Source organism: Delphinapterus leucas, chromosome 3 (genome assembly GCF_059928025.1).
Source record: "Delphinapterus leucas isolate spDelLeu-1000000601 "Yukka" chromosome 3, BTC_Dleu_Yukka2, whole genome shotgun sequence".
NCBI lineage: Eukaryota > Metazoa > Chordata > Mammalia > Artiodactyla > Monodontidae > Delphinapterus > Delphinapterus leucas.
Window position 1 is genome coordinate 120,045,288 of NC_143131.1, and position 23,553 is coordinate 120,068,840.

Consider the following 23,553-nt stretch of genomic DNA (forward strand, 5'->3'; position numbering starts at 1 on the left):
TGTGAGACCTTAGTTCCCTGACCAGGGATCAAACCCATGCCCCCTGCATTGGAAGGCAGATTCTTAACCACTGGACCACCCGGGAAGTCCCTTTACTATCATTTTAATGTAGAATATTCCATTTTTTGGATATGCCAATTGGTAGTTTTTAGAAGGGAAAACTTTCTAGGAATTAGTGTGATCAATCAAAATACCAATTTTCCTTCGTATGTGCCACAAACATTTACTGAATACCTATTTGTACCCAATACACTATGCTAAATGTTTTATTTCCTAAGAGCTGAAGGTTGGAGAGGTCTGTTTCTCTTTTGTGTTTCTTATACTCTTGTTACCATTTCTTTTTAAAATAGGTAACTCTGGAACCATAGTGTTGATGTATGTAATGCATAGTACTTTATGAAGCATGAAGTAGTGATGGGGATGCCACCTGCTGTTGATCACTCATGGAATCATCATCACTGTCCCTTCCACAGATATAGCAGTCATCTGCATGTGGCTCCATACCTAGCCTTATATTATTTGGTGATTTGTAAAGTAATATGAATACTTCAGATAAATGTGAACTAGTAAGTCAAGATGGCATTACCGTTAGCTGCCATTTCTTCAGGTAGGTTTCTGTTAAAGCTACACCTCCATGCTTGCTTTAGTCAACATGTGCTAATAAGGTATCCATGATATGCCACTCACTGTTAAGTGCTGGGGTGAATACAGCAGTGAACCATATGAAGGTCCCAGTCTGCAGAGGGCTCACAGTCTACACTGTTAACCCAGCAAGGGCTCGTGTGCCTGTGGCACAGAAAGCCAAACTCTGGCAGCGGGTATTTGCGCAAAATAAGGGTTTATTTGAAGGTGCCAAGCAAGGAGAACCGGGCAGCTTATGCTCGAAAGACCCAAACTCTCTGATGGCTTTCAGGCAAGGGTTTTTTGTTTTTGGCTGCGTTGGGTCTTTGTTGCTGCACGCGGGCTTTCTCTAGTTGCGGAGAACAGGGGTTACTCTTCTCATTGCGGAGGCTTCTCTTGTTGCAGAGCACGGGCTCTACGTGCACAGGCTTCAGTAGTTGCAGCACGTGGGCTCAGTAGTTGCGGCACGCGGGTGCTAGAGCATGCAGGCTTCAGTAGTTGCGGCCTAGGAGACTAAAGCCTTTCTGCAAACAAGAAACAAAGGACAGGGACACGGGTTCGAGCCCTGGTCCGGGAAGATCCCACATGCTGCAGAGCAGCTAATCCCGTGTGCCACAGCTACTGAGCCTGTGCTTAAGGGCCCGCGAGCCACAACTACTGAAGCCTGTGCGCCTAGGGTCTGTGCTCTGCAACAAGAGAAGCCACCGCAATGAGAAGCCCGCACACTGCAACGAAGAGTAGCCCCCGCCCATAGCCCCCGCTCACCGCAACTAGAGAAAGCCGGCGCACAACAACGAAGACCCAACACAGGCAAAAATAAATAAATAAATAAATAAAATTTAAAAAAAAAAAGAAAGGACAAGAAGAGCCTTTTGTACCTGGGAAGGCCCCACAAGGTCCTGTTTCGTTCATTTCCCCCTTTTCTTTGATAGCCCTCAATCCTGAGAGGAACAGGGACAGAACCAGAAACGAAATAAAGTTTTGGAGAGAGATTAATCATAAACTGAGCAGGGGAACTCAGTTTTAGGGGGACGCAGTTTCAGGAATCCTCTGCCAGTCTCCTTTTCTCCCCTTCTGGAACTGTTAGTGAGTATGATTTACATACAGAAACATGCACAAATCATAAATGTGTATTGTAGTTCAGTGAATTTTCACAAGCTGAACATGCACGTTAACTAGTACCCAGATCAAGCAACAGCATTACCAGCACTCCAAAAGCTCCCTTCATGTGCCCTTCCAGTTGTGCCCCTGCCCTGGGTGACCACTCAGCTGGCAGACTAGGTTTGCCTGCTTTTGCTCTTTATATAAGTGTAATCGTACAGTAAATGCTCTTGTGTCTGGTTTCTGTTGCTCAGCATTATGTTTATGAGATTCACCCTTGCTGTTGTGTGTTGTTACAGTTTATTCATTCACATGGTTGTATAATATTCCATTGTGTGAAGTTGTAATTTAGTTACCCATTCTGCTGTTGATGGGCATTTGGGTAGTTTCCAATTTTATGAATACTGTTGCTTTGAACATCCTGGTGTGTCTTTTGGTGAACATGTGTGTTTCTGTCAGGATGTATAACTAGAGTATAATTGCTGGGTCATACAGTATGTATGAATTCATCTTTAGTAGATATTGCTAAACAGTTTTCTGAAGTGGCTCTACAAATTTACATTCCCAGTACGAGAGTTCTGGTTGTTATGTACCCTCAACAACATTTGGTATTTTCTGCTTTTTTATTTTAACTATTATCTGTGGTTTTAATTTGCATTTCTGTGATGACTATTGAAATGCAGCACTTTTTAAATATGTTTATCAGCCATTTGGCTATCTTCTTTTGTGAAGTGTCTATTCAAGACTTTTGCCCATTTTTCAGTTCTGTGTTTTCCTTTTTGTTGTGGCTTTTTAGACGTTTTTTTTAACGTATTCTGGATATGAGTCCTTTGTCCAGAAAATATGTCTTCTATTCTGGGTTGTCTTTTCATTCTCTCAGTAGGGTCTTTTGAATGAATAAAAGTTCTTAATTTGAGAAGCACATGTGGGTGAAAGTCTTCATGTCCTTGTGCACAAAAAAGCCAACGATAAATGAAGAAATTGATAGTTCACTTTTGAAGATCTGTAAGATGGATATGTACTACTTCTGCAGGAACTTGCTGATAAAAATATGCCATCCCTTGTGATGACCCAAACACTAAGCTGACCACAGAGTAGAAAATACTGACATATGAAAAACAAGTAGAGCCCAGAAGAAACCAGTAACTGTACCTAAGAAAGAATTTCCTTTGGCATTTTATTATAATGGTATATAGGAATAGTGCTTCTGTCAGTAGATTTAATGGAAAAGTTATTTTGTCCATGTTGACAAATGTTGATCTTAATAATTGTACATAAAGCATCATTTAACAAATTTCATCAAGTTAACTTTTTAATATCCCAAATTATCAGCCTAAATAATACTATTATGGCTTAAAGTAGCAACCAGTCTTTCTAGTAAATTAATGAAAAAATGGAAGTGTTCTTTCAGGAATATTAAGGGGTAATAGTCAAATTGGTGTGATTGTGGCATGTAATAGTGCCTGGTAAAATTTCATTGAATGAAATCATTAAAATTTCTGACTATCCATGAAGAAGGCTGTTGTGGGCTATTGCAGAAGAAAAGGCAATGGAGAGAATGGAAAGCAAGAATTGCAACATATTTACATCTAATTCTATTCCTGTAGGTTATGTATCTACATTAATAGCATTTACTTTTATTTTTGTTTGCACCGGGTCTTAGTTGTGGCATGTGGGATCTAGTTCCCTGACCAGGGATCGAACCCGGGCCCCCTGCATTGGGAGCATGGAGTCTTAACCACTGGACTACCAGGGAAGTCGCCGCATTTACATTCTAAGTACTCTTTCTGCAGTACAGCTGTTTTTCAGAAAAGTTGTACAAATCAAACTAATTTAAATATATTGCTAGATAGGCATGTAGTTTGATGATAGCTTTGCATTGTACTGATTTAAAAGGGTTGACTTCTTTTGTAATTTTAATATTGCATTATATAATTGTTTTACCAGTCAGGATTTTAGGAGAGACATATATGTGTATGTATGGTATATATGTATCTTAAATATATGTATCTTTATATATATGTCTTTATATGTGTACATTTACACATACATATATATGTGTGTATTAGTGGGTATATGTGTGTATAAAATCTTAATGGAGACTAGAAATGTTCTGCATGCCAAGTCCAAAATCCTTTCAGTTCTGTTGTGAGTTTATAAATAGGAACAGATAATTGTAAAAAATTGTTCTTGAAATTTAAAAGAACCATTGAATAGATGCCAATTGTAGTCCACGTTCTGTTGGGACAATTTTTTTTTCATAAAGTGTTGCTTAATGTATCATTTTAAGTGGTGAATAATTAGGAGTTCATTTTTGCTTTCATGATGATATTTTAGAGCTTTAACGTATCTTAGAAGAGGACATGTAGGGTTTTAAAAACACAAACAGTATTTACCACTCATGGACTAGATTTTATGTAAACTATTTTAAAATGAATCTGATCTAGCTCCTATTTTCATATTGTTTATTCTGTAAACAAAAGATGAACTGTCCTGTCAGAGGCAAGGGGAACAAGCCAGGTGTTTAGTCTCCAGTTCAACTTGTCTTTGCTAGGACGTTTAATTCCTTCTCCAAGTGGGTTCTGGAGCGCTGAACTAAGAACTGAGTTTTCTTATGGAACCAAAAAGTGGAGAAGAGGTAAGACTCAAGCCATGGATTGGTTAGTACATAGTTGGATGCTACTTCTTAAAACATATTATGTTCAGGGGCAAAGAGACTTACCTATTTGAAAACCGTGTGATTGTTCCTTATTTCCCCAATCTTTATAAAATCATGAAGCATGGCAAGGGGTGGGGGGGGCACTTATCATTAACCTGGAAGGTTCTTGGCTGTAGATTTTGCTGAAGCTAGGTGACAGAAAACACTGGGCACCATTTACTTGACAGTGCCTTGGTGAAGCCATCAGTAGTGAAAATACTTGGATGTAAGATGTGGGTCCCAGGGGTTGGCAGGTTGATGGCAGCTTTCTGGTGCCACCCAAAAATCTCACAATGCCACTATCATAGCCATAGTTGGCTAGTTTAGTGCCTTCATGGATGAGGAGTTATTTCTCCTAGTGCCTTGGCTTCTTAATGACGTTGGAGTTGGTGATGAGTGGCTACTATGTTGCCTTCCTCTTTTCTCTCTGGATGGTATGCCTTCACTTGTTCTTTGGACCTCAGGTGAAAAAAAGAAGAAAAGCCATCAAATTGGTGATCATAGTTTGTAGCATTTGCTCTCATTTCTAAGGACTAACATAAATACTGAGTTAGAATATTTTCTCTCCTTCCAAACCAGATTATCTTCATCAGTTGTATTTATGTATGTTAACGGTGATAACCACAAACATCTTTAAATAGAAAGCTTTACAAACTGCTGGCCTTTCTGAGGAGATTTACTGTAGTATACTTTTCACCTCTTATTGCCATTGTCTTTTTAAAGCATTATTCTAATTACTTTGCTTTGGTGAATTTTGATTTTTAATTGTGTTTTCATTTTGCTGTTAAGAGGATTTGCATTTATCTTTTCCCTCTGCCATGAGAGCTGCTGTTGGGGATAGTCTAAATCCGGTGGTTGTTTGTTTTTAAAGTTATCTTTAGGTAAACAAAGTAGAAAAAAATCATGATGTTTATTCTCAGCTCTTAAAACAGATTGTTAGTCAGACTATCTTTTAATTTCTTGATCCTAATATTTTTCTTTTCAGGAAAGGAGAATATTAAGGAATTTAAAAAAAATCATGATGAGGTTATAATTCATTGTGTTATTTTTCTTTTTTCTTTTTATCCATTCATATATATGTGTTCCGTGTTAAGCTCTGGAGATATTTATGGGATCAGGACCTATCCCCTCCCATTAAAGGACATAGACATTGATTTAGCAAGGAAATACTGATTTGGAATAGTCAATTTTCAGTGTCATTTTAAATGAAATGTGCATTATACAGATTTGCAGTTTTAGAAAATACTCTTTTTTTGAGATGTAATCCACATACCATAAAATTCATCTTTTTAAAGTGTACAATTCAGTGATTTTTACTGTGTTCACACAGTTTTGCAACCATTGCCACTGTCTAATTCCAGAACATTTGAATCACTCCCAAAAGAAACATGACACTATTAGCAGTCCGTCACTCCCCTTTCTTCCCTTCCCCAGAACCTGGCAACCACCAGTCTACTTTCTGTCTCTGTTGGATTTGCCGTTTCTGGAGACATTATATAAATGGAATCATACAGTATGTGGCGTTTTGTGACTGGCTCCTTTGCTTAGCATAATAACGTTTTCAAGGTTGACCCAGGTTTTAGCACGTATCAGTACTTTACCGCCATTTTTTTGCTGTTGTTAGGTTGATTTATTCCTATCCATCCTTTTGTATGGATATATCATATTTTGTTTATCCATTCATCATTTGATGAACCATTTGACTATTATAAATAATGCTGCTATGAACATTCATATATAAGCTTTTCTGTGAAAATTTGTTTTCATTTCTCTTGAGTATATGTCTAGGAGTGGAATTGCTGGATCCTTTTATAACTCTGTGTTTAACTTTTTTTTGAGAAACAGCCAAACTGTTTTCCGCAGTGGCTGTACTACTTGACATTCCTACCAGCAGTGTATGAGGGTTCTAATTGCCCCACATATTCAACATTTGATTTTTTTCCTTTTTTTTTTTTTTTTTTTTTTTACGCGAGCCTCTCACTGTTGTGGTCTCTCCCGTTGCGGAGCACAGGCTCCAGACGCGCAGGCTCAGCGGCCATGGCTCACGGGCCCAGCCGCTCCGCGGCATGTGGGATCTTCCCGGACCGGGACACGAACCCGTGTCCCCTGCATCGACAGGCGGACTCTCAACGACTGCGCCACCAGAGTAGCCCCCCTTTTTTCCTTTTTTTTTTTTATGGCCATATTCATTCGTGTGACGAGGTAGCTTGTGGTTTTGATTTGCATTTCTTTTTTTTTTTAATTTATTTTTGGCTGCATTGGGTCTTCCTTGCTGTGCATAGGCTTTCTCTAGTTGTGGTGAGCGGGGGCTACTCTTCGTTGCGGTGCACGTGCTTCTCACTCTGGTGGTTTCTCTTGTTGAAGAGCATGGGCTCTAGGCACGCGGGCTTCAGTAGTTGTGGCGCATGGGCTCAGTAGTTGTGGTGCACGGGCTTAGCTGCTCCATGTGGCGTGTGGAATCTTCCCGGACCAGGGCTTGAACCCGTGTCCCCTGCATTGGCAGGCGGATTCTTAACCACTACACCACCAGGGAAGCCCCTGATTTGCATTTCTTGATGACTAATGATGTTGAGCATCTCATGTATACTGGCCATTTGTATATCTTCTTTGGAGAAATGTCTATTAAAATTAGATTGTCTTTTTATTGTTGAATTTCTCTTTGTCAAAATTACCTTTAGCAGAGAACTATTCTTTTTTTTTCTTCTTTTTTTTAAAATTTATTTCTGGTTGTGCTGGGTCTTAGTTGAGGTAGGTGGGCTCCTTAGTTGCAGCTCACCAACTCCTTGAGTTGCGGCACACATGCTCCTTAGTTGTGACATGCGAACTCTTAGTTGTGGCATGCATGTGGGAATCTAGTTTCCTGACCAGGGATCGAACCCGGGCCCCCTGCATTGGGAGGTGGATTCTTAACCACTGCGCCACCAGGGAAGTCCCAGGAGAACTATTCTTGAATGTAAAGAATTCGGTGGTGGTAGAATATTTTATAGTCAGTATACTATATACAATTAAAAATCTACAAACAGGTGATTGCCAGAGGGAAGGTGGGTTGGGGGGCAGGTGAAATAGGTGAAGGGGATTAAGGGGTACAGAGTTCCAGTTTTAAAATATAATAAGTAAGTCACGGGGTTGTAATGTATAGCATAGGGAAAACAGTAAGTAGTGCTGTAACAACTTTGTATGGTGATGGATGGTAACTAGATACGGTGATGATCATTTTGAAATGTATATGAATATTGAATTACTATAATGTATACCTGAAAGTAATATCATATGATATTGAATGTCAATTATACTTCAATTACAAAAAAAAAACTATAGTCTGTATACAATAGAAAATTTACAGTCCTCACAAACTTCAGCTGTTTCTGAACAACACAGTAAAATAGCATACTCAGTTGTTTACCTAAAGAAATGTGCTTGTTTACTTTCTGGTAATTATACTGTCTCATTTGGTGGGATTTAAAGAGTACACAAAAATAGCGGGTTGGTAATGAGAGGTTTAAAAAATTGCATTTTAAGTAAAAGTTTTAGAAATTAACTCTCAAATTAGAAGTGGTAAATAGCACTTAAAGCTAAAGTTTAGGCTTTTCTGAGACTGTTACTAACTTAAAGAAGGGATTTAAAACTTACCAGAATTTTCTTGCCATTTAAATAGGACTCACCCGAGAAAAAAATGAGTGGTGAAAATACTTGTAACTTTATGGACTTACCGGATAAGTTCGGCATTACTTTCCACATATTTGTTTGTGTGAATTATGAGGCATATTTTGATACCTCTTCTCATGGATTTATGAGTTTTTGGTTTTTCTCTTTGTTGTTTAGTAGGTTTTTTTTGTTGTTCTCCCATTCTTAGTAAATAGAATCCAAGAATGACTTTTACGTAAGTGCCTTTAGGTACTGCCGTCCTGTACAGTTGTAAATGTTGACCCTTACTTAGGCTTAATCCTAGCCCTTGCTCTTCTGTTGCTTAAAAACAGCTTATTTCTAAATTGGAGAACATCTTTAGAACTACTTATGGGAGGGCAGTGAGGAAGCCTTCTTACTGGGGTGGGAGCTCAAATAAGAATTTAAACCTGTAGGGTTTACGTGTCTTTAAACTTGTTAATTCAAGTTTTCTTCTATTAGAACTGGAGCTATGTATGATTTCTATATGGGAGATTCTGTTGTCCAACTAAAACACCATATCCTTATTTCTAATAGCAACAATATGGATAGGATACAGAGGAAGGAAAAACATCCTTTATTTTAGATGTGCTGTATTTCACAGACTAAATCTAGAGGACAAAGCATTTTAGCACTTATTTGTAGGTAATTTTTTTTTTTTCAATCTGAGGGCGATCAAGGCTAAGAAGTACCATAGGAGATTGTGACATATTTATAAAATGGGAATGTGGAAGAGTTTTAGGGTTCTTCTGGGGAGCCATAACAGAGTCTGCTCAGAGTATAAGGAGGAACGTACGTAATCAGGAAAGTGGGAGTAAGGGCACTGTCCGGGGAGTGGCAAAGAGAAAGACCATCTGAATTTTCACATGATTGAATTATTCCTTTGTCAGCAGTGGAGACATACTTTTGTATTGAACTCAGTAGTTTATATGGCATGTATAGGTAATTGTATAATTCTGTTTGGAAAAGCCACAGTTTAAATCTTATTTGGAGACAAGTAAAATTGATGAGAATTGTTAAAAAAAATTATGTGACCGAGAAGAATCCAGAGCTGTGAAGGTATTTATTATCTGTCACAATTACACAATCAAAGGACCACCCCCCCACCCCCCGCAGTAGGGAGAGAGCAGAAAGTCCCACCACTTCTCAGATTTGTCTCTCAGTATCCCCTACAACCAGGAATCTGTAACAGGTAGGTTGTACTCAGGCTTCCACTGACCCAGTTGCTAGAAGAGACTGGGCATCTTTCCAACGCCAGCCCCAAATTGACAGTGACACTTATTGTCTTAGCCTTGGGAGAGCCTGAGGATCCCTGAACCCCAGGGATATGGCAGGAAGGGCTGCACAGGAAAGGTTCCCAAGGACAGAAAAGGAGAACCTTAAAAATACATTTTGGGGGACTTCCCTGGTGGTCCATTGGGTAGGACTCCGCGGTCCCAATGCAGGGGGCCTGGGTTTAATCCCCGGTCAGGGAACTAGATCCCGTACGCATGCCACAACTAAGAGTTTGCATGCTGCAACTAAAGAAGCCCGCATGCTGCAACTAAAAGATACTGCATGCCACAACTGAGACCTGGTGCAGCCTAAGTAAATTTAAAAAATAAAGAAATATTTTAAAAAAATACATTTTGGAACCAAGTAACCAATTTCATAGCCTTATAGGTAAGGCCCACTCTAGTTCTAGTCCTCCCCACCTTTCCCCTCCCCCCCGCCCCTGTTAGTGAGTGCCTGGCTTGTTTGGCTGGCAGAGCCAAATTAATGGCAATAGATGCCCCCAGAGTGTAAAAAGATGTATAGTTAGGACTTCTGTTATATAACAAGTTATTATTCACACAGATGGTGATCACTAAATACTTCTTGAAGGTGATTGCCTCTTTCCCTCCCACATCGTAGTGTTTCATTTTAAACACCTTTCTTGGTGGAGCCTAAATTTATCACCAGCATTATAGAAAACACCAGAGTTGGGAACCCTGTAGAGTGAGGTCCTGGGATCATCCCAGTATGTGGAGCCTCCATAATCATAGTGGGTGTTTTTTTTGTTGGTTATGTTTTTTCAGTCAGAAATAATATTAGTATGATTAATTACTAATTATTAATTAATAATAATATGATTCTGAAGTGGTGAATTTTAATGGAGTAAAAATTTTCATCTGGAAATGTTTCTTTTTTCCTCATCAAAGAGAAAATGGGGGTTTCTGAGCCAATTGGAATTTCTTTGCTTTGTTATCTGTTACCCTGGTGTGGAATGATCAAATTTCACATTTCCAGGTTGCTAGGAGACAGGCAACCTATCTTGTAGATACAGGCATTAAAACTCCATTATGCTTTATTTCTTAGAATTCTGTTTTTCTCAGAATTCTCATGCTTTCTTTCTAAAACCTAAATTATGCAGAGGTAACATGATTATTTGACCAAGCTCAGGAGATAAAAGAATTATCAAATCAAAAATATCAAGCTGGAAAAAAACAATATCAGGCTGGGTTTAAATAAAGAACATGACTGGCTACCATAAGTTAAGGCAACATTCTTGAAAGTGAGTCTGTATTTGCCTCTGCTTTTGCTGCTGACTCTTCTTGCAACTTTTTTTTTTTTGCTGCTTTTTTGTACTTTTTGCAGCACACAAGAGTGGTTAGGTAGGAGTAGGCTGAGAATACCCTGTCTAGAGAGCTACAGATGATGTTAAAAGTATTCCAAGTGAACATGGCCCCAGGAACTCTATTTAAATAATTTACTGATTTGGTCTCCCAGGAACATTTGGATTTACTGTAGCTATTTTGTCCTTTCCTTTCTTTTGAAAGGAAAATTCATCTTATGTTACAATGCACTTATTTCGGGAATGCCTTAGGTTTAACATTAGATAACTAGGGTTCAAAAAAATGTGCCCAGATGGTAGATGTTGATGAAAATTTGGGAGAAGAATTCATTTGAAGTTGAATGCTTGGCAGTATTAATCAGAAAGGTTTTGTTGGCTTCCGATTTTGAATAGCATAGAGATTGGAGGCTGAGATATTACTTTAATATCTACTTCATGTTAGGACAGGTCAGGCTTTTCTCTTTTTCTGTTTCAATTCAGGATAGAGTTCTTTGCAGCAGTTGGTTTAGAGGGGTTTGTATTTTACAACTGGCTCAATTGGCTCTATATATCTTGATGTTACACAGCTGGGACGCAGACCCCCAAGTCAGTTACACTGATAAATACTCTGTTAGTACTTTACTCAATGGGAGTTAATTGACTCCCATTCTCAGCCACTTCATCTTTTTTTTTTAAATGTTTTTAATTTTTTCTTTAAAATTCCTTTGTAAAATATAGACACAGAAAGCTACATAAATCATATATATTTATATAACATTTACTAAACATTAATGGAGTTGACATTCACAAAACCAACACCCAGATCAGGTAATAATACTTCCATCACATCTCTGAAGCATATTCCCATCTGCCCACCAATAGACTGACTCTTAGCCAGTTCGTCTTTTAAATGAGCTGTAGTCGTGACAGTGGAAAAATTAAATCACATGTCTTTGTTTATGAAGATGAGTTGCATAGACTATATAGACTGGCAGTGGTAGGAAGACACTTTCAGTGTCAGTTATCTAAAGTAACTGGAGCTGTAGATTTGACTAGTGAGAAAGTTACTGAGATATGGAAGGGGAAGATGTATTGACAGAGGTTATATGTAGAATTAGGTGGAATTTTATGTTTTTGTAAATATCTCAATTATTTAAGATATAATTTCTATGCACAAACTGGATATAATGGTAAACATTGGTTTTACTGTGATTTGTCTTTGCCTTAACAGATTGTTATTATTAGATTATTTTTCTAATGGAAAAAATTAAGTGATAAATGTTCATTACAAGAAATTAGAACATACATATACACAAGGAAAAAATCCCCTCTAATTGCATCTCCTGAGATAACCAGTGTAAACTGTAGATGTTTATCTTTAGAGACCTGCTTTCCATCACATATCTGTCTTTCAAAACCAAGTTATATGATTCATACAGTTTGGTAAACTTAGCTTTTTTCATGTAACAGTACAGCACAAATATCTGTTCAAGTCATCGAATTTTCTTCATTTTCATTTTTGTGGTTACTTAGTAATCCTTTGTGAGATGAACTGTAGTTTATTTAATAAGTCCCCAATGATTGGTATTTAGGTTGTTCCTAATTTTTGCTGCAATAGCATTTATGGCTACCTTTTTTGCCTCTGTCTGATTACTTCCTTAGGATAAACTCCTGGCAGTAGAATAATTTGCAAAGGATTTGCTCATTTTAAGGCTTTTGAAACACACTGCAAAATAGCTTTCCAGAAAGGCTATTCCAGTTTTCAGGTTTTCCTCCGTCTAGTTGGCTTTATGATTGCATTAAAATGTGAAATTTTTATTTAGTTGCAGAATGAAGAAGAGCCTGGAGAGCCGGAACAAGCTGCAGGGGACGCTCCTCCACCTTATAGCAGCATCTCTGCAGAGAGTGCAGGTAGGTAACAGGGCGAGGTGGCTGCTGAGCTCTTGAAATGCATCAGCCAGAGGCTTTTGTGTGCTATGTATTTGTTGGTGTTTGTGTTTGCTTCAGCTTTCCTTAAGAAGTCTTTGACATTAGTTTTAGTTTGTAGTCTGAGGTGAAAAAAAGTCACTGTTGTGAAAAACAGATAAAACCCCATTCCTATGTGGCTTTCTTACGGAACTCAGTTTCATCCCAACAGGCTCTTAATATAAAGGAGGTAGAATTCAGGAACCAGGTGATCACCTGTTTTTTCTGTTGCTGTTCTTTTTGTAGTTTGCTCATTAGTTGTTTTGCCTTTTTTTTTTTTTTAAACCAAATCCTGTTCTTTTAATCATTTTTTTGTTTTAGATGTTGGGGGTAGGAGTTTATTAATTAATTTATTTTTGCTGTGTTGGGTCTTCGTTTCTGTGCGAGGGCTTTCTCTAGTTGTGGCAAGCGGGGGCCACTCTTCATCGCGGTGTGCGGGCCTCTCACTATCGCGGCCTCTCTTGTTGCGGAGCACAGGCTCCAGACGCGCAGGCTCAGTAGTTGTGGCCCACGGGCCTAGTTGCTCTGCGGCATGTGGGATCCTCCCAGACCAGGGCTCGAACCCGTGTCCCCTGCATTAGCAGGCAGATTCTCAACCACTGCGCCACCAGGGAAGCCCCCTGTTTTGCTTTTTGATTCTAGTACCTGTGACCTGGAAATATATATAGTATGTTAGATTTCTTTTATGCTAATAAATTCTTAATAAAAAAACTAGAAGTCTCCCAACTCTTTCATTTTGTTTCTCATAGTTTAAAACCATCCTTAATTAACCTTTCATCTTCCCATCTTATACCAGATTATCTTTATAATTTGCACACGCATGTTTAGAAGGGGTGGGGGAGAAGAAAGAAAATTGCAGTAGTTCAGGACTTTTGGTAATTAGATCTTTATGACAACCAGTTCTACTTTAATTACTGAAAATTGACCAGTTTTGATGGAACCTCTTCCATATTCTCTGAAACAACTGTGGCAGAGTGGCAAGTACATGGCTGATGGTTAGAAATAAGAGTGGTGCACACATGTTGGTAGGGGGAAAAAAGGCACAAGTCCCTATTTTGTATACTCACTTTACCTGTTTTAATTTGTGGTGTATAAATTTGGACAGCCTAACAAATACTGGATTTTTGTTTGTTTTGAATGTACTAAATAAAATGGAAAAGATTGTCGTTAAACTTTTCATGGAAACTTAAAATTATGTGAGGTGTCTATATTGATGGATCCCATTTTTTAAAACTCCATTGAAATAGGGAAATAAAAATGTTCTTGATTTCCCTCAACTTAAGGTAGTAAGGGCAATTCCCTGGTGGCCTAGTAGTTAGGATTCCGGGCTTTCACTGTTGCGGCCTGGGCTCCTTCCCTGGTCGGGGAACCCAAGATCATGTAAGCTGCGTGGCGCAGCCAAAAAAAAAGTTTTCCTTAAGGTAGTAGGTATCAGTTTTGTTCATGTATTCAGAATTACTGTGGCTATGGGCGATTTCAGATTGTACCCTTCAATTTGTCAATTAACTTTTAAATTAAAAGTAAAAAGAAATTTTTAAGGAAATTATATATACAGTGTTTTATATACACATACATGCATGTATATATGTATGTGTATGTGTAATGTATGTAAAATAGTTATTTTGACATAGAGAAAAACAAATTTCTTGAATTGGATTAGGTGGCAGCTTTAGTTTCAGTAACACATTTTCCTAATTTTCGTCTAAAACCTTTGATATTTTATTTTTCCCATTTAGATAAATGGGCGTTCCATCTGGAATTGTTTTTTCTGTGTAGTGTGAGGTAGTGGTCAAGGTTGTTCTTCCATATGGATATCCAGTTGGTCCCACACCATTTATTGAAAAGACCATTCATTCTTCTTCCACTGCTGTAATGTCACCTTGGTCGTAAATCAAGTGACTCTGTGTGTGTTTGTGTGTGTGTGTGTGTGTGTGTCTGTTTTCTGGACTAAATATTCTGTCCTTAGGTCTATTTATTCATCTTTGTGCCTGTGCTTAACTTTCTTAATTCCAGAACTTTATAATCTTGATATCTGGTAATTAGGTCCTTTAGCCTTTGTGTTCTTCAAGATTTCCTTGATACTTCTTGGCTTTTTGTATTCTTATTTACATTTTAGAATCAGTTTGCCAATTTCCATAAAACAGATGAAACAAACAAAAATTCTGCTGGAAGTTTAGTTGGGATGGCATTGAATCTGTGTATCAATTAACATCTTTATAATGTTGCATCTTCCAGTCAATGTTAAATCCCTCCCATTTATTAAGATCTTCTTTAATTTCTCTCAATAATATTTTGTGAGTTTCAATATAGAGATAATTAGATTTATTCCTAGGTATTTGGTGTATTTTGGTGCTGTTATAAAAGGTCCGTGTATAATTTTATTTTCTCTTTGTTGCTGGCATATGAAAATACAGTTGATGGTTTATATTAACTATATGTTCAGAGACTTTCCTAAATTCATATATTAATTCTAATAGTTTGTAGATACTCTTGGATTTTCTACATATGTAACTATGTCATCCATGATTAAGGATAGATTTCTTCTTTTCCAATCCTTATGTCTTATATTTTCTTTTCTTTCCATATTGTATCAACTAGTAGTACCTCTAAGATAATGTTTGATTAGAAGTGGTAATGGTGGGCCATTTTTGTCTGATTCTCTAATCTTAGGGGAGAAAGCTTTTAATAATTTACCATTAATTATGATATTTACTCTAGATTTTTCATAGAGATTTGTGAGAAGGTTAAGGAATCATAGTTTTCTTTTACAGTATTCCTAATTTGCTAAGTTGTTTTGTTATTAATAGGTATGTTATCAATGCTTTTTCTGCCCATGTGAAGACAGAATTTTTCTCCTTTTTTCTGTTAATGAGGTGAATCTATTGATTGATAATTTCAGTAATATACTACAGTAAAATTGGAAGTTAGTTATAATTAACCAAAGAGAAAAAAGAAAAGAAAAATATTAATCTTGATGAAGTATAGGAATTTTTTCAGAATTCTTAAGTGTTTTCAAAAATTGTATAGAAATTTAATCCATTTGTAAATAGATCTTTTCTAATACATATTGAATCTTTTATAATAGAAGTCAGTGAGAATGAAGATGCAGTATTAGAAGGAATGCAAGATTTCACACAAATAAATAATGGTTCTGTAACTGAACCTGTAATTACCTTAGGCATGTCACAGAAAACAATACATGGCAAAAATAATGTGAAAGAATCAAAAGGGGCAAAATCTGTGAGAAATGACTTTTAACTTTTTTTCAAGTTTATTTTCATGTTTATAAATGGGAGGACACCATGGTACAGATTTCCAAACACACAGGTGAATTATTTTTAGCTTAAATTTTACCTTATTCCATTATTAATATTACATGCCTTTTGTGGACACACCACATAAACAGCCAAAAAAAAAGTGTTCAGAAGCACTTGGGAGGGCAAAGTGAATGTGGAATTTAAATAATTGAAAAGTGGATACATTTAAAAATCATTCCCAGTCTTATGTTCATCTTTAAACACCTTTTGATTCAATTATTCTATATGTACTGTAACAGGAATGGCTGGTTTTTGTTTGCCAGAGTTAGCAGAAATCCTCTTTTTCCTCATTTCAACTAATCTTCAGATTATTATGACTTCCTTTTTATTCTGCAGCATATTTTGACTACAAAGATGAGTCTGGGTTTCCAAAGCCCCCATCTTACAATGTGGCTACCACACTGCCCAGTTATGATGAAGCTGAGAGAACCAAAGCTGAAGCTACTATCCCTTTGGTTCCTGGAAGAGTAAGTCCAACTTACCATGTTACTTGGTGCTGGTTTATGGGAATTAAGTTCTTTGCATTATCCACTTTGTGATATTACTTATGATTAAATTGGTTAGTGAAAGTACAGCTAGTGTTTAAAAGCAGATACATTTTCTTTTGGGATAATAAACTCTTATCTTTTCCTAAAAACGATGAGGTAAAAGATACAAATGAGCAGAAAAATCACTAGTCAAACCAGCTCATTTTCCCTATATCTCTCCTACTGCCATCACTTTCTCAAGTCTCCTGGCATGGCTGAAACATCTTGGAGCAGGAGCTGATTTAAGAAATACACCAACTTTGCCTTGATTCTGCACACTTAATATTTTGGTGTTAGGTAGATAGCTGCTAGGGAGTCTATGGAGAGAATAAATAAGTGGAACTTCATAGAATTAAACTCAGAAGGGCTCTAACAATCATCTAGATGAACCCCATGTCACCAGCGGTCCAGATCATGCCATCTGTGGAGGCACAGTGAATTCAGATCCCGTCTGGCCTGATGTTAATTCATGGGAGTGGGGGTGGGGTGTGATGAAAGCCAATGGAGAATTTTGGACACTCTTGGTTCGTGATGTCAGGCCTATAAGTGATACAGTTGTGTTTTCATAAGTATTCATTCAGGTTGAAGCTGATGCAGGTGGGGCCTTGGGTGAGATATTGAGAGAAAGGAAAGCAGGATCCAGTCCCCATAAATGTGGGGCAATCAAGGCTCCAGACCCTAGGCCTGGCAGGAAATTAGAGTAAAAGATAAGAACAAGAACAGAAATTCGGTCTGGGCAGTGCAATGACACAAGCCCCAGAAGTTCGGGCCTTAGGATAGTAGACTGTTTGCAGATCATATTTATACTATGAGGGGTGAAACTCATAAAACCACTGCTGGGCAGAAGTAATAGTTTACAAGCCTAGTCTAGGCTGATTCTACCTGGTGAAATGCATTCACTTCTTGTAGGTGCTAGGGAAAAACTAAGACCCCTCATGCAGCTCACTCTCTAAAGACAAAACAGTCTTAATATAGTTACCATGTATTGGAAGCAAACAACATGGTTGGTACTGTGCTTGATGCTTACATATATTTTGTATGTTGTTTCCAGTCTTCACAATAACTTTGCAAGGTAGAGATTATATTATCCATATTTTACAAATGCAAAAATTGAGGCCCAGAGAGATTAAATAATTTGCCCAAAGTCATATAGCTAATAAGTAGCATAGGTGAGTCAAACCCAGATATTCTAGACTCCAAAGTCCTTGTATGTACTCTCCAGACCTCTTGGATTATGGTAACTGTCCCATGAAATAGACCAGGAGATTAGCTCTGGTTAATCACAGAACTCTTTAGAATGCTTTTGTATACATTTAAGAACTTCTTAAGGGGCTCTTTTATTCAGCCAACATGTATAGAACACTTTTTTATATAATGTGCTATGTATTTTGCAGTGGATAAGTGGAAGGCTTTGTATAAAGCAATGCTCCTGCCATACAAGAGCTTAGAATCCAGCTGGGGAAAAGGCCCACAAAGACCTATATCTAAGGAACAGCACAAGAGCAGTGAGCGTTAAGAACTGTGACTTTAACTTTGTGATCACGGGGAAGATGGGATTTGAAGTGGGCCCCGAGTTTTGATGGATAAGAACATTCCAGAAGGAAAAGCTCAGAAAGCAGATGTGAATCAGCCAGGTGCAGGGCAGGTTCTGTGGTTGTAGTAATTGGTTTTGCTTGAGCAAAGAGTTCGTGACCAGAACTGTAGGTTGTAGAATCTTCTGAATGCTAGGCTGAGGCATTTAGACTTACACGTAGGTCACACAGAATCTTTCAGAGTTTTTAAGCATGAGTATGATAAGACAAGTATGGTGTTTTAGAAACATTAACCTGGCAACAGTTTGTAGGAGGAATCCTGGTAGTAGAGATACCAAGGACAGAAAGAACAGCTAGAAGGCATTTGTAATATTATTAGGCATTACTTCCATGTATTTTTGTAGTACATCTTTGAGTAGTTATGCAAAAAACAGAATTACTTTCTAATTTGGCAAAGCCTATTTATCCTACTAGTATGCATTCATTATACAAGCTATTTCGTATTTTTAAAAAGATAAAACAAACACATTCTTATATAAATTTCAAACAATAGAGGAAAGGTGTTAAATTAGATGAAAGCTGCCACTGCCACTTCTTCTTTAGTTCCCATTCCCCAGGGGAACCAGTTGGCAGCTTGTTATGAATTTCCCAGTCCTTTTTCTGTGTAGGGCAAGTTTTGGTTCTCCCTAAAGTTTTTTTTTTTTTTTTCATTTGAGGAACCCTCATTGTACTGTGTACAAGTCTACCACTTTTACTTTTAAGCGTATATTCATTTATTTTTCAATATCTCAACACTTATCTACAATTAGTTGAAAAGGTAAGTTGCATATGTTGGTGTCATTGTTGGTCAAGACCATCTTCCTTCTAGACTTGACTTGCAACACTGTGTTTTCAGGTTAGGATGGAAAGGATCCTATCTGCCGACAAGATTGGTAGTGAGGTTGTTTCAGACCTATGTACCAATATAAACAAATGGTTATGGAGCAGTGGGCAGCGCTGTTAGACTCTTCACGTATGATTACACTGTCTTCTTCCACCGCTCCACCCCACCCCACCCCACCCCAAGTCAGTCTCATAAAGCACTTGAGCTAGTCACTGGTATCTTCTTAATAGGCCCAGGATTACGAATATTCTGGGCTAAACAAGCCCTGGATTACTGATATTCTAGAATTTAAGCCAAATGTGTAAGAAAAATTTCTTTTTCTTTTCTTTATGTATATATTTCTTTTCTTTATATTTATATATATATAAAAGGAAGAGTGAATAGTTCTTTGTGAACTTCATGATTTTTGAAGTGTATTGTTAAAGAACTTGGGTTATAAAGTGAAAAATTCCTTTCACTGAGAAAAAATTATATCTTTTACTTATAAGACAAATGAAAATTTTAACATATAGTTAAAGCCTTAATGCTCCTAGTTTTGAATTGAGCCGAAGCAGTATATTTTCTCATTGGAACTCACTTTTGTCCCTTTCTCTGTTTTTCTTGATGTCTTTCCTTTGCCTTGAAATAATTTATTGTGAATTTACCTTTCCTTTTCATTTAGGATGAGGATTTTGTGGGTCGGGATGATTTTGATGATCCTGACCAGATGAGGATAGGAAACGATGGGATTTTCATGTTAACTTTTTTCAGTAAGTATATACACACAGCAGAGCCACTTCCCACAAACCAGAGTGCTTTGAATTATGAGTGAATATGACTGAATTAAAAGAACTAGTTGAGTTAATACATTATATTTATTACATATATTTAATACATTATATTTATTTTAATACATTTTATTTAATGTATTACATTATATTTGATGCCTTTTACTGAGATGTTCAGAGGTTAGTACACTTTTAATATCCTTTCTCTTTGTCTTTTATTTCTGTGAATACCTATGCAAAATATAATTAAAGCAGTTTTGGGGGATGCTTCATTTTTACATGATCTAATAAGCTTCAGTTTTGCAATCTTCAAGGCCCCTTAGCATTCCTCCTACTCATTCCTGACCGTGGAATAGGAATTAAATGCCTTCGATGAATTTTATTTTACAAGCTTCTATTTTCTAATACATCAAAGTCAGCCCGATTTTTCCCCCTTGATGTTATTTTGCATTTAGGTTTCCATATGCCTGACTTGGAAGTGAGCACCAGTTTCTTTAATTTGCTGTATTAAAAAGATATGAAGCAAATGCAGTGCTTTTAGAGGTGACGTGTTACATAAGCTGTCAAAATTCGTAGAAGCAGGAGGTGAATGACTTGAATCAGATTATTTGGGGGCACTAATTTAATGTTCAAATAATGTTTATTTACTCAGGTGTAACACATACAGTAAAGGGCACAAGTCGTAAGTATTCAGTGTGGTGATATTAAGGCATTTTTGAAAGCGTATATAGCAGTAGATGTAATAATATAACACCTGATATCCAGAGACTGTGTTTTCTTGTTTGCTTTTGGGAGGAAGACAGAGGATGGATGTTTTGGGGAAGTGGGATAAGGGTTTTGGAGGGTGGGCTAAGCCATTTAAGCAGAAGCAAGTACAGAGGGCACCCTTAGGGCACTCTTGCTCCTTGGGTAACAGGACATGTCTGACCTCTTTTTTTCTCTTGGCTTTTACAGTGGCATTCCTCTTTAACTGGATTGGTTTTTTCCTGTCTTTTTGCCTGACCACTTCAGCTGCAGGAAGGTATGGGGCCATTTCAGGATTTGGTCTCTCTCTAATTAAGTGGATCCTGATTGTCAGGGTAAGTTGTGCAACAGTAATGATAGTCTGTAGAGAAGCAATAAGTAGAATAATTTTGAATATTTGATATTTTTTTCATCTGCTTTTTGGAATCATTTTAAAATGATTTTTGATTTGTCTTTGTTCTGGTTTCATGAAATTGAACCTAGGTCAGTTGCAGTTGGTTCATGCACCCAAGTTTTGTAGTCAAATCTAGTGAATATTGGTGGTCCAAGGGCATCCATCTATCCTTGTTCACCAGCTGCTTTCTCTGTTTTTAATGTTTGTAATGTGATAATACATGTATTTGTTCTGAAATTAGTTGTTTTTATAATAAAAGAAAGACTCTGTCACCTCTCTGGTATCTCATCAAAAGCAGCCATTCCTCTCATTAATGCTACTGAAGTTTTAGTCTTTCTTCTCTCCTTCCCTCTCTTCTTTTCTCCCTCCTTCCTCCTGTCCTTCCTCCCTTCCAGGATTGGTTATCAGTAGCATCATTGGTTATGCCAAAATGTTTGGAGAGCCAAAACTGTTTAACTGTTTAACAAGCCCTACTCCATTAGGGGCCCTTATCTCCAAGGTAAATTAGAGAGAGATCTTCAGTGATGTAGGAGTTACCAGTTAGTTAGAATTGCATGAAGTTAATTTAAAGTTGTAAAATATCTAGTCTCTTAAAGTGTCCTCTGATTTCGGATAGGTTTACTGCCATGGTTAACTTTATATATAAAACCAATGTGTTTATCATAAATTGACATTAACTAATTAATGGGTGTTGACTGAGCATTGGAGTTTTTCAAAGTTATTTATTCTAAAGGAATTGTTAACATTTTTAGAATTCCAGGTTCCTTTGAGAATCTGATAAAAGTTACATGCTTTTCTCCTAGATGGCTAATGTGTACTCACCTAAAACATGGACTTTAAGTTAAGAACTCAAGCCCTAAAGAGGTTTTTCATTCTTTCTCTATAAACCTTGTTATTTTATTAAGAAATAAAATACTGTATTTAATGCTCAAACTGTGCTAAAGTCCATACTGTGTAAAGCCTCCAATAGAAACAAGATCAAATTAGTTACCAATCTTTTTATTTTTACTAAACTTTTAACTGAATTGAATGAATCAGCTTGTATTAGTTAGGATGGCTTTTTGAGTAACAGAAAACCTAGCTCAAAATGGCTTAGAAAACAATGGGGAAACTTTATTTCCAGTGACAATAAGTCCTGACATGGAGGTTAGTTAAATGTTTCACTGACATCATCGAGGACAGCTGACGGTCTGCTCAACATGTTAGTATAGCTGCTCCACCCTCAGGGTTAAGATGGCCAAGGCAGTTTCAGGCATCACATCAGAAACACAACAGTGTTCAACAGAAGAAAGGGAACTATTTCTTCTCCTCCTTTTCTTCTTAAGAGCTAGGAAACCTTCTCAGCAGCCCTCAGTTCCATTGGCCAGAATAACATTATGTGCTAGTCCCTGGCAAAGGAATGTGATCATCATGATGTACGTGACAAAAGTTTTCCAAGGTCGAGACATGGCTGGAGGCATAGGAACAAAATCAGGGATCATTAGAAAAGAGGTCAGATAGTTGGGTTTGGCACTGGGTAATAAGCAAAATGAAAGTTATCATCAAGACATATTTCTACAAGGGAAAATAACGTGGGCAAAAAAAAAAAAATTTTTTTTTAAAAACAAGCAGATTTGAGCACTTTCAAAACAAGGCGTTTGTAAAGCCGGAAGCTATCATATTTCAAGATTGCTTTTCCATGAAAGAAAATATATTTGCGTATATCATAATCATTTCAAATCTGTACTGTATAAAATACTTTCACTAACTTCTTAGAAATTTTTGTAAGAACTAAATGAATAGCATTAGTATACAAGATAAAATCTTGTGTTTTGTAAACTCTTAGGCTAAAATGTGAAATTATATCTGCTGAGGTGCTCTGAAGTATTTTGCTTTATTTTTCAGTTTTCCACTTACTTCCCTGGATATTTTGATGGTCAGTACTGGCTCTGGTGGGTGTTCCTGGTTTTAGGTAAGTGCTCTTAACAAAGACAAAGGAGAGGAAAGATTATGTTAAATTTTAGAAGTAAAATTACTTTTAGTAAGCCCTCATCTCACTTACTATACAGTAATATATTAGCAATAGTAAGTATAATTTTTAAAATATTTCAAGGATTAGGCTCTTGTCACCATCAGAGTAACATAAATGTTCATAGAACGTCTCTTTGTGGTGATAAATTTCTCTTAACCCGTCCATATACACTTCTCACATTTCCTGTGTGGCCAGAGGGGCACACTGATAAGATGACTTTATAGTCCGTAGATCTGTTTTCCCCTTGTGAGTTATTGCCGCAAAGCATTCACAAGCTCAACCCCAAATTGCTTATAGGTATATTGTAACCAGCTGAACTACTCATGTGTGTATGTGGCCTATATTCAGTTGGATCTATCAGTAGAAAACAGAAAATGTATAACCTTACTAGACATAACTTCTGGAAGAACTGCCAGAAGTTATGTCTAGTAAGAATTGGGGTTCCAGAATTCTTTAGTTTGCTGTTGTTGCGAATAAGAATTATTTTGTGATGAGAGGGAGGAATTTTTAAAAAAAAATATACCAGCCATTTCAGGTTGTTGGTCTTCAGATTATACTTATTACTCTAAATTTTTATTTTAAAATCTTTTCTTCCAAGACATCTTAAAGCAAAGAAATGAGCAGTGTGGTGAATACTGTTGGTTTCTTCATTGTAGAGAAAATACATATGATACAGTAACAGACCATCATCACTGCTGTCATTTCTACAATAGCAGAGACATCCTGTAGCTGTTAAAGATGGTATAATTGCCTCACTC

The 23,553-nt window shown here is 37.1% G+C and overlaps 1 protein-coding gene across 3 annotated transcripts in view; it reads left to right on the forward strand.

Moving 5' to 3' along the window:
- NDFIP1 (Nedd4 family interacting protein 1) overlaps positions 1 to 23,553 on the forward strand; it is a 50,681-nt gene that overhangs the window by 17,404 nt on the left and 9,724 nt on the right. For all 3 annotated transcript variants that reach the window (XM_022589980.2, XM_089909426.1, XM_089909427.1), the window contains exons 2-6: positions 12,479 to 12,566; positions 16,274 to 16,404; positions 19,541 to 19,628; positions 20,601 to 20,725; positions 22,669 to 22,735. In XM_022589980.2, the coding sequence (XP_022445688.1) occupies positions 12,479 to 12,566; positions 16,274 to 16,404; positions 19,541 to 19,628; positions 20,601 to 20,725; positions 22,669 to 22,735 (499 nt within the window). The remainder of the gene's footprint in view (positions 1 to 12,478; positions 12,567 to 16,273; positions 16,405 to 19,540; positions 19,629 to 20,600; positions 20,726 to 22,668; positions 22,736 to 23,553) is intronic.